Consider the following 12,878-nt stretch of genomic DNA (forward strand, 5'->3'; position numbering starts at 1 on the left):
AATAATTTTTTTTTTAAAATAGTATTTTATTTTATTTAATTACATTATATATTTTTCATTTACATTCTTATAATTGTAGCTAATACATTTATTCCTACATGGGCTAGTATATTATTCATTTTTTACGCTTTATTAACATGTATTTTTTCCTTCTAGAATATTAAAAATTAGAATTTTATATACTATGTTTGTGTATATAGAATTTATAAAAACATTTATTATTTTAGAAATTTGTTTTCTTTTAACTTACTGATAATATTATAGGCCTATGTAATAGGAACCAAGCAATATTTTAGCTATTATATCTTTGTAATTTAATTTTAATTTTTAACCAACGAATTTTTTTCTTTTTCTTTTTATTTATATATATTATTAAAAATCGTTACTTACAATAAGAAGTATGTGTATGCTCTTATTAAGAATACTCTAAACAAGCGATCATCCCAGATAAGGTTCGAATATAAAATATCATATGTTTCTGTAAAATAAGTGAAGCCGTCTTCTTGGTGAATTTATAAACAACTCTTCTAAATCATCTGATGAGAAATTATGTGTAAATCTTTTATTTCTTTTGTGCTTATATTTTTTTCCATTTTTCGCTAAATCGTACAGATCATGCCAAAGGGGCGTAAACTAATTTAGAATGAAAAAATATGTAATGCATGCGTACACAATATTAAATATATTAACATGAATTATTTATTATGAAATAATATGAAAATTATGCTTACTTTATAATAAAAGAATAAAATGGACATTTTCCACATTGTTAAAAGAACAGCTGTGAACATTTTTACAAATTTTTTATTTAGTATATAAAACTCCTCCACTGTCGCATTAGAAGTATAACTTATTGGGTATATAATCTGTGAGATATCGGATTGCCTATGATTTACATCTTCAATTTCTTATGTATTTTGATATGCTATAAGGGGAGTTTCATCACTCATACTTGTTCTCAATATCTTATTAGGAACATGTGATTCTTGGCAATTGCTTTGCGATGGATTTTCTGATGTAAATTTTGAACAGGTTTCGTTTCCTTGCATAATCGTAATATCATCTCCTAATTCAGCTGTTTTTGGTGTTGTAATTATGTTACCTACAAATGGTAAATCATCAGAATCTTGCAAATGGTTAATACTTCCCGAACTAGCACTTACCATTTGCTTTTGAGTTATATGTTGTACAGAATTTACTTTAGACAATAGGTTTTGTGGTTCATATTGGGCTCCACATTTAAAGTATTCAGTACATTCTTGCCATAAACCACAGCAGTCTTCATCCTCAATATGCCTCTCATAGAGTTCACTATTATAAGTAAGATATTCACGATGCATTTTGTTATTCTTCTTGTCATAAATAATTTTATTTTCAATATTTTTATAGTTTTGAAAATAATCAAATATCTTTTTTTCTTTAAAATATTCTAACTCATTTTCTAGAATGATAAAAGAACCACCAAAATTTTGAAAAAAAACTTCTCTACAAATTGGATCCGTTATATTTTTAAATTTAACCCTAATACCAGACACATACATTTTTGTATCGGGATTTTTAAACAGTTTCCATATTTCACTATATAATCAGTGTAAAATATATTTACGAGTATCTTCATAACCTTCCTTTTTCATTTTACCAATTTCTTTATAATTTCTTACAAGTTTTTTACAAAGTATACTTAACTCATTTTCGCCTTGTTCGGCAGATGCTATGGCATCACATGATTTATCAAATTCAGTACTATTTACATCTTTGTTAAAATAATTATATGCTTTATACAATGGGAATTCCCTAAATATGATTTCCCTAAAGTAGAAAAATTATATAAACATTAGTAAGAAATATTTATTTAAGATATAATTTATTGTGCCTCAGAGGAAATGGAGCATCAAATTTTGTATATACTATGATTTTTAAAGAAAATAAAACGAACCCTTTCTTCTTTATAAAAAGCTAACATTCTGCTATAAGACAAAGTAACTGAATGAAATAATAGAGACTCAAATTATACATATTTTGGTATATAAAAAATAGCATAAATTATGCTTATACATTCTACAAGAACATAATGATTTTAAAAATGAACAAAATATACTTTTGTAAAAGTGCTTATATATAGATTAAATCTAAACTATTAATGCGATATTAATATAATAAAAAAAATATATATTAAAGAAAAATTTACATAAAATATAGGAACATTAACAGCTCCCATAAAAAAAAAAGAAAAATTAGCTTTCTTAAATTTTTAATTAGTATATGATTTTCTACACGAATTTTTAAACTCAGTTGTATATAACAAAGATTTTAAATATTAAGCATACCTAAAATGTTTTTACAATTTTTAGGATAACAAAACATATGGATTATACTGTAGGTGTCAATAAAATAATAGTATGCATATATAATACATTTTAAATTTTTATTTATACAGTTCCAATTACTTTTTAGAACTAAACTGTAATTTCATAACATCTTACAAGGTCCTTTTGGAAATATCTATTTCTACTTGTTTTTTTCATCATTTTCAAAATAATTGGAAAAAAGTATATTTTTCGAAAACCAAAATATGAAACTGAGTAAATCATAGCTCTTACATTTTCCTTGGGGATATATTCATATTTTTTGAAGTTAGCATATGTAAATATAAACAGCAATATCTTTCTTGTTACTTTACTTCCACAACCCTTTTAATATAAAGTTGAATATTTTTTTATATGAAATATATATCCTATTTATTTTCATTAAATAGAAAAATTAATAATTTTTCTTTTTTTTACACGGTTAATACAGAAAAAAATATATTAAAGAGATGAACAATGTATTTATATTAATGGAGTTTTTTTGAAAAGATTAAGAAGCATTGTTCTATTTCTAGCCTCAAAATTTATTGTCATTTCTTAATAATTATTATCAATATTCAATTAGGATTTACAAAAAAATTGAAATATAAATAGTACATAAGTTTATAATTTTAATAAATATATTATCTTAAAATTAATTATATTCTGCTGTGGTTTTATTGTTCTATTTATCACATAGGTCTATTTCGAATTTATGAAAAATTCTAAGGACAGGCTTAGAAACATTGAATGTGTTAACATTATACAGTGATTCAACAAGAAATAGGTGTTCTTACCACTGAATATGATCAATAGAAAATATTCACAATTTCTTAAAACTATGATATACATATAAACATTTTTGCAATATATTTTTTAAATTTACATAATTTTTTAATGTTAATATATTAAGAAAATAACCAAAGAAAAATGAAACTAACCCATGAAATATTACTTACTTTTAAAAGGTAATATTAATCTATGAAAAAGTAAAGATATAATAGGTTAAATTTTTTCGTTTTTATAACAATTTACTATACGCTGGGGGAACTATTTAGACTAATATTTATGAACATATATTGGTCATTCGCTTGGGGAAAATATGTGTGCTTCTATGTATACGTTTATTGTATTTAACTTAGTATTAATAGAACCATAATTCTTTTTATACTAAATAAGCATATTGTGGAAGCATATGAAGAGCTGATATTAACATTACAAAATTTACATTATTTAAAAACATATTTGGAAGTGACATTATTATTATATACTCTATGTTAATTTATAGGGAATGAATTACGCTATTAAGTGTTAAAACATATTCTTTTAAATTAAAAATATCATTTATTAAAAAAAATTTACGCTCATACATTTATGAGGTTAAATAATTGACATAAAAAAAAATCCTAAATAACGAAAAAAAGAACAAATGCTAAAAAAGAATAACATCAATAAGAATATTTTAAATTTAACAATACGTGTATATACAAATACATATTAAAAATTAAACGTATTCTGCTTTAAAATAGTTGAATACGCCAATGTTTTTACATTAAATACTATTTAATACAGATTTGCAAATGTGTATATATAAATAAATTTTATCATCACACTTTATAGCTACAATAACAAACTCATGAGTAGGCATATTTATATATATTACTTGTTTTCTTATCATTTATTAAAATTTTGTTTAATGAATACATATAATTACTATATTGATATATATTATTTCATAATAATAAATAACCTTTTGGATTTGTTGTGTTACTAGCAACTAATTCTTTGTGATAATGAATAAAATCTTGTTTTCTCCATATTTTATGTGTTATTAAATCCATATAGAGACATTAAAATATTTTATGATAGATACTTGATGATTCTCTTGTTAATGATATTATTTTATACGCGTATATGTTTTTAAGGAATCTATGAATTATGGTAAACTATATGTATTTTTTTCTTTCGAGGGCCTTGGTGCATACGCTCTTCAGGGTAATTTAATGATTTATGGCTAGGCTCTCTATGATACATATATTTATTTTTCTTTTTTCCTTTAATTCTATAACGAAGCCATGATCCAAATGGGGTAAACTAACATACAAATAAATAAAGTAAAAACATTTATAAAAAATATAATTTTTACTTTTGATGGAAATTCTCGTAAAATTCATAATACAGAATATTTATATTTAAATTAAATTTTTATTATACCTTATAATAAAGGAAGAATGTGAAAATTGCACCCAGTGTTATAAGGATTACTACCCCTATTCGAAAAGGAAGATTTTGTAATATTGAATTTGTAGATGAAGAATCAATAGTAAAAGTGTCATCATCCACATTTCCCACACCACTTTCGTTTGTAATATATTTCGAATTATAATTCGCTGAATTTATTATAGCTTTATATTTTTTGGATTTTCTACAGTATTCTGATGTTGTTTTTCCATCTGAACATGCTGTTTTTGCTTCTCGGATGTAATTTTTACGGGCACTTCTCGTAACCTCTGGAAAGAATGTGTACAAATTTGAGGTTCTAGGACTCTCGGGATTTTCTCTGGTCGCACTATTTTCATTTTCTCCTGTTATTTTTCTATGATTATCAGAGATCAAAACTGCATTAACTGTTTTCCCATCAAGCGTTATCTGTTTCCCATATAACTGTGAAGCACTAGTTTGCTGGTTTTTTACAGGTCCTCTAGGAGAATGTTGATTTTTTAAGTGTGGACTATGTTGTGGTTCCTGGCATCTTAAGCCTTTATTTTTAAATTCAGAATCATTGACACGAGAACATGTTAAATATTTAATAAACATGTTATCTTCTGAATTAGCATTAATAGTCTGTGAATCTTCAGATGTGTTAGGTTTTATTGATTCTTTTATTCTCTTACATTCTTCTCTATTTCTCGATTCTAGTGCTGATATAAGATTTTGGGGATTATAAGCCTTGTCACAGCGCAAAAAATAATCAGTACACAGCTCAGCACCATAGGAACAACATTCGTTTTTGTGCATTTTATATAAAGAATTAATATATTTAAGGTATTTTAAATATAGATAATTTTCCATTTTTTCACAATTAACGTTTATGTTAATTGCATCATAGTTTCTAAAATATTCATATAAATGCTTCATCTCTCTACATTCAGAGTATAGACAATTATAATTGAAGAAGCAAGGCTTATAATTAGTTAATTCTTTATAGCTTAATAATTTGGGAGCTTCTTTTTTAGGTGTTCTTGTTTGTGTATTTTCCATTAGAGCTCCAGGGTGTGCCTGTGCATTAGGTGGCCCAAATACACCAGCTCCGTTCGATGCTTGAGGTACTTCACTTCCATTTGGTTCTGCAGCTCCTAAATTTTCTGATGTTAAAAGAGTTACACTGTCTGAAGGAGATTGAGTTACTTCAGAATTTTCAGGATTTTGAGCATTTTTTGATGTTTTACTTGGTCTTGGTGGAGGTTCTCCAACTTTTGATTTATAATTAATCTCAAAGTCTTTCTTAATTAAATCATAATTAATTTTAAAATATGCGTCTAGTAGTTTATGAACATCTGTTATGTCCAAAATGTTTTCACCCCTATTTCTATGTAATTTATATAATTCATCATATATCCAAAAATTTAAATAAGTACAAAGGTCCTTGTGATTTTCATTGTTAAACTTATCAATGGTTAGTAATTCTTTTAGGTTTCTTATGATTTTTTTACAGATATTTTTAATATTGTCAGATAAATCATTACAATGAATACTATCATATTTATCATCGTTAGAAAATTCTCTTCCTAATTCCTTATATATTTTGTCAGAAGGTAACATTATAAGAACCTTATCCTAATGAAAAAAAAATATAATATTAGATAAATTATTTATTTTAAGAATATCTTGTTTTAATTCATAGAAAAGTATATGTTCTAAATATACATTATTAAAATTGTATGATTAAATAAGATAACGAACATATTCACTTTTTAATTGTTCATTATATTCTACATAATCGGATGGTTTAGCAGGTCTTGTAATTTGTTTTTCATGATTTCTCTGTAAAAGGGTTAAGTTCTCAAAAACTTCGAACTTTTTTATAAATGTATCGTAAATTTTACAATTCTGTTTTAATAAAGATAAGTTTTCCTCATTGCTAAATTTCTCTTTAAAAAGTTTAATTTCATTTTTATATCTATGTAGTGTGCCAAGTTGTCTACCTTCTTCTTCTAATTTTTGGTATAAGTTGAAAACATATATAATATACCTACAAAATTCTTCTTTCTCTACCGCATTTGATGACCACGCACTTGTTATGTAATCATAATATTCTAAAAATTCATATAAAACTTTTTTATTTTTTAATACATCTATAGAAGTTTCTATTTTAAATTTGTCTTCACATATTTGTTTAATCTTTGTGTTAGATTCTTTTTTATGCATAAACTCACTTAATCTATTGTAAATCCAAGCAATATCAGAAAAGTCCATGTCACTTTTTGTTATCTTACCATATAACCAATAATTAAAGTAATCGCAACATTTGGCTTCATCTTTTTCGGAGGATGGACATATTGAATTCCATTCATTAAATATATTTCCAACATGTTGATAAAGACTACATAAATATCCCTTACTTCCATTATTATATATTTCAGAAGTGCATTTTCCTTCAACTTTTTTATTATCTAACAATGTATAGAAATGACGTAATTTTGTGTTCTTCAGAAGGGAATTCTATGAATAAGATTAATAATATAATTGGTGTATTTTCTATAATGAAATAGAAACATATTATATTTTTCAAGAAAAAACTGCATATTCAATTAAAATATTATAAAAAGCCATTTTGACAAAATTCTATTGAGTACATTTTCTAAAAATTTATCAAGATCAAAAGAATTTTCTTTTTCGCTCATTATGTGTAAAAGATGTGTAAATGTTTATAATTATCCACAGGAAACACAGAACAAAAATATATTTACATATTTTATACTTTTTCTATTATAATACATAACGTTATAAAATAAAACATATTTAATATATATTATTATGTTTAATCATTTTAGTATTATTAATATTCTATTAAGCACATTTTACTACATACAAAATATAACATAAGTTGAGGTTTTTCAATTATGTACAATATAATATAATGTTGTAACATGCTATAAAGCTTAGCTATGTGAATTTTTATGCTTATATTAGTTTAGAAAAATAGTACAACACAAGGAATATTTTTTTTAAAACATATATTACAGATTATTCAATATTTATCACGGAATTTTTCTAATAATAATTTTTGTCTAATATTGGTTGTGTTTCAAATGATTGTGGAAATGAATAATAGTTTTTTTTCTTCTATCATGATTACAATAATATTACTGATGTAATTAAGAATAACTTTGGAAAAAAAAATTTTAATGATACACAATAGCATATTGTTCAAAATTTTAGAATGGGCATAACATCAAATATGCCAAAATGCATAAATACTGTATGTTATTATAAAGTACATACAACAAAAAAAAAAGTAAACTGTCTATTTTAATAGTGAAATGGCTTATATCACAATACAAGTGTTGTTACAATTCATAAATTTTATAAATTCTACTTATATGAATTAAAAAATCATAACGAAATGCTAGTAATCACTAACACATCAGAAAAATATAAGATTTTTTTCTTCTTTTTTAAATCAAACTTGTTCATATGGTAAATGAGACTATTATATTAAAAAAAATATTATAAAAATTCAAACAATGTTACATTTTCGAATTATTCTTTATTAAAGGAAATTATAATATTAAAATTAATTATAAACAAGTTATATGGAAGAAAAATAGAAAAAAATAATTAAATATTCACAAATTCTAACTATTAAAAATAGAGTTATGCAAAAAAATTATATTGTATCATTATTAATATATATTAAGCAATTGAACTCACGGGAAACATTTATAATACGTTTTTTACTCTATAAAATAATCACAAGTAAAAAAGCATACTGATAACTTCACTCATTTTTATTAATTTAGGAAGTGTGTTTCCAATTAATAATGCTATAATTCTCTCACTGAATAAAATATAAAATAATTTTTATTTCCATTTTGCGTAAAAAAAATGTCATTTCAAAGTATCTTAAAATATGTCATATAACAGAATAACAAAATTTTCTTTCTTTAAAATTACTTCAAAAACTTTGATAGACGTTTATATCTAACTGAAACAAGTATTAATTAGGAAATATTGTTAATTTATTAAATTATTAATATAGATTGATAGAATTATTTATATAATATGTTTTATACAAAATACCTATGTGCTTTATAGACTCCTAATTTATTGAGGGGAACAATATTTATGAATTCATTTTTTTATACATGAAAAAAATTCATTTAAAAACTTAATTTTTTTTTTTTTTGTTTGAACTGTTTAATTCTGTTATGAGCATTAAAATTTTCCTTTTTATTTTCATGTACATAATATAAAGAAATAATAATTATTGTAGCTAATAAAGAGTAAGATAGGAGTTAAATTATTTTCAATAGTAAAAAACAGTTTTTTTCTTCTCTATTATGGATATACGTGTATACATATTTCTTTATTTACGCATAAAATATTCATAATAACATATTTGAATTTCCAATATTTTCCATACCATTTCAAAATTTATACATCTACATAATTACAATGTTTTATGTATAGTTTTTAAAGCTTTTCTCTAATGTGCTTAATCCGTTGAAAAAGAAAAAGACAAAGTTACCTATTTCATATAATTTCTAATTTCTATAACTTATTTACTATAAATACAAATTTAAACTTATTTCTGTTATATTTTCATCCTTAATTCTAGGTTTTTTTTCTTTATAATAATTAATTAAATATTTTAATTGAATGGTGTTTAAAATAGTTGCATTGGTACATATATTGTAAGAATATAACATTTTTAATAATAAATTTGTGTTGTATTAGATTTGTTAAAATACATATTCTAATTAATTTCAAAGAATTATTGGTACATTTGTACCGTAGCACTGTAACATTAAGCTTGTCTTTATTTTATATATTCTAAAAAACCTAAGTGGGAACATTCTAAAATGCATTTAACATCCATATGTAGCATTTGTATAATTGTAATGATATACATAATATTGAATGATCTGAACAAATTTAAATTTAACTTGATATTTTTACAACTTTATATTGTGTAGAAAAAATGTGCATACCGAGGAAAGTATATTACAAAAATATATAGTAAATAATATAATAATTTCATTATTTTATTATAGAAAAGAAATATATATTTATTTTTCACAAAATTATCTAGATAAATATTTTTTATTATTTCAAAAATATCATTTTTCACAGACAATTATTTTTATATTTTTATTAAGTACTAATAAAACTCTTTAGTGATTTTAAACCTTGTGATAGTAGAAAATACTAGACATTTTAATTGGCTTTTACATATTTTTTTTTGCATAATGTTTCTGCCATATGGATATAAATTTAATACTTTTAACAATTCTTTTGTAAATACCAAAATAACTGTTTTGTTTTTGTCTTTTAATACTAGGTGATACAGTTGAAATAGAAATAAATGATAAAAAAAATTTGTTTGTAGACACTTATAATAAGTGAGCTTATTCGTATTATTGGACAATATAATGTATGATAAAAAAAAAAATATTTATTCTTTATATTATAAATACGTCTAGGTAAAAGAACAAAATAATAAATTTTTTTTAAGAATAGTTTATTATGAATTCATCTAAATTTTTATATTAATTTTGTTTACATATAAGTTGCATTATGTAATATAGTTTCTATATTCTTAGAATAAAATGATATAGAAATAATTTTATTTTCATTGAAAATGTATAATATTCTAAAATTTTTGAACTATGTGAAATGTTTATGGAAACACTCTTTTATATATTTTACGGTGTCATTAAAATTTGTAAAAATAACAGAATGAATAGAATCACATTATGAATATATACGTATAGTACTGATATTACATTACCATGTTATTAATTGTTTATCAAATTGCAACATATACATATTTTAATTAAATATTAGAGATTTATAAAAGATTTATATTTCTTCATATATGTACATGGTTACTAATAAAAACGCATCTATTTAAATACATACAACAAAAATGAATAGTAACATTAAGACACTTTAAATGGATATAATTAACATGCACTTATTAGGGTAAAAAACTACAAACTAGAAAACACATACTTGTAACATTAAATATGTGAGATATGAAATTTATATGAAATTGTTAATTTAATTACAGAATTTACTGAATGTTTCCATGAAACAATCGCAGAACACATGAAAATGAAAGAACAATTCCACTCATATCGAACAAAAATAAAAACTAGCTTTTGAAGGAAAACAAAAAAAATATGAAATGTATCATGCACAACAATGTTCGTTTACATAAAAATTACATATTTACATGTAAAAATATGTATAATATATTAAAAATACCCCAAAAAATATATTTGTTGGGAAAACGTGAAATACTAATTTTGATATTTCCGTAAAAGAAGAAGAAATATAGATTCGTACATACTACGTAGGAATAATACATTATAATAAAAGAAAAGTTCAAAATACAAAAAGAGTGGATTACTGTAGAAAACAATATTATGTACTCACGTAGGCACATAAAATTTATCTTTACACTTAAATAATTATTGGAAAAATTAAAGTAATTAAAACACACATTATACAATATTATTTTTTGTTTATTGGTTCTATTAATGTATACTATAAATATGATTAATTTATCATAATATTAAATTTAATGGAGTAATTGTTTGTCTAATGATTTTAAATATTCTGATGCATCATTCCATAAAAATTTAAGGCTTTTAATAAAAATATACATACCCATCAGTAAACTAGTTATAAGAAGTGGAAACGCTACCAAGGTAGGATAATATTTAAAAAATTTCCCAATAGCCATTAAAACTGATGCTAATAGAAAAACTATAAGGGGAGATCTCATTACTATAAAAAGTGTTTTCACAATTTTTGTTTTTAATTCATTAGGGTTATAATTTTCTTGATCTCCTAATTTAGCTACATTATTATATAAAGAGAAAATTTTATTTTCAAAATGTTTATCTATTCTTTTTAAAATGTTAGGTTTACATCCTTTATGCTCATGGCTTGATAATAACCTTCTATTTTTCCAATCAAGAATGTCTTGAAAATTGTGGATCTCATTATATGATTTTTCATAATTACTCTAAAAAGCATTCATAATTATTTTTCAAATAAATTTTATATAGATATATTGAAAATAATATTATTGCCAATATAAAATAGGAAAATAATAGAAAAATATGTATATATTCAATAAAATTTCTTATACCTCATTGTGAAAATAGTACATAAAAATCACGAGTATAAGTGCCAGAATTTTAAATAAAAATAAGTGGCTCTTTTTTTTATTCAAATGATAATTCATTATGGCTAAAATATTATTACTCTAAGAGATATTAAATATATATATAATTCCTATTACACAAGAAACTTTTTAGAATTTTTTGTTACGTTTTGTTTATTTAAAATTTTCTAATACTAATATTTTAACTTTCATACACCTATTGTGTAGAGATGTACTTAAAAATAAATACAGAACTTACTAAAGTAATTAAATGGTGTTTTATGACAGTTCTACATGAAATTATTGTAAAAAAGGAAATATAATGCGTCTGAGCTACTTGAATATATTTGGTGCTTGATCGTAAATAATATATCAGATGCTACATTAGTTGTTTATAAATTAAGTTAAAATTCTAATAATTTCATTTCAAAAATATAAAAAATTAAATATATTCGCTATTTTCAAGGAATATATATATTTTTTGTACATAAATATATAAAATGTAGATTTAACACAATCAATCACATTAGGGAATGGTAAAATTTATGTTAGTTTACAGTTAACATATATTTATTTATATGTATAATAACTTAAGGTTTTCAGTATTTTATTAAAACTCATAAATTGTGTAGATAAAAAAAAATAAAAGTTAGAATCATATAATTAAAATAATTTTTTTATCTATTAGTTACAAAATATAACACAATAGTATTTTAACATATATGTTTTTATAATATGCATAAAGTTTAATTCATTATTTATTTCTAAATGAACAATCTCATATAAATTTTTCTTTCGATGTTCTAATTTTAATATATTTTATTTTTTAAATCGATATGTTTAAAATTTTATAAATTAGAATTATTTTTTTATTTCTAAACATTAAATACACTTATATTTGAGGTGTAGATGTATAATATAGAGTCACACGTCATAGAACTATTTTTTATTTTATTATATTTTTAATAAATTTAATACTTTTATTAAATATATAAATAAGGAAAACAACAGAACTTCCAAAGCAATATAAAGAAAGAGAAAATAAATGGTTTGCCTAAATGCACCCGATATTTATAAAGTATTTAAAAGAATTTAAAGGTCACATTTTTTTAAAATTAATTAAATAAAATTAT

General features: G+C 22.5%; 2 protein-coding genes across 2 annotated transcripts, besides 3 other annotated features; both read right to left on the reverse strand.

Moving 5' to 3' along the window:
* Positions 1 to 468: 468 nt before the first annotated feature.
* Positions 469 to 633: a sequence feature (nonsense mutation produce stop codon;~variable surface protein).
* A 98-nt stretch (positions 634 to 731) lies between these two features.
* Positions 732 to 1,907: a sequence feature (nonsense mutation produce stop codon;~variable surface protein).
* A 281-nt stretch (positions 1,908 to 2,188) lies between these two features.
* Positions 2,189 to 2,218: a sequence feature (nonsense mutation produce stop codon;~variable surface protein).
* Positions 2,219 to 4,274: 2,056 nt separating this feature from the next.
* On the reverse strand, positions 4,275 to 7,249 carry PGO_003965 (variable surface protein; the record flags this gene model as incomplete). Its single annotated transcript, XM_028691396.1, has 4 exons — positions 4,275 to 4,439; positions 4,560 to 6,182; positions 6,309 to 7,067; positions 7,202 to 7,249. The coding sequence occupies 4 exons, from the start codon at positions 7,247 to 7,249 to the stop codon at positions 4,275 to 4,277; spliced, it is 2,595 nt and encodes an 864-aa protein (XP_028547197.1).
* Positions 7,250 to 11,154: 3,905 nt separating this feature from the next.
* PGO_003970 (Plamodium exported protein) lies at positions 11,155 to 11,826 on the reverse strand (the record flags this gene model as incomplete). Its single annotated transcript, XM_028691397.1, has 2 exons — positions 11,155 to 11,604; positions 11,731 to 11,826. 2 exons carry the CDS (start codon positions 11,824 to 11,826, stop codon positions 11,155 to 11,157), a joined length of 546 nt encoding a protein of 181 aa, XP_028547198.1.
* Between the last annotated feature and the right edge of the window lie 1,052 nt (positions 11,827 to 12,878).

This window comes from Plasmodium gonderi (assembly GCF_002157705.1).
Source record: "Plasmodium gonderi DNA, contig: Pgo-contig_614, whole genome shotgun sequence".
Lineage (NCBI taxonomy): Eukaryota > Apicomplexa > Aconoidasida > Haemosporida > Plasmodiidae > Plasmodium > Plasmodium gonderi.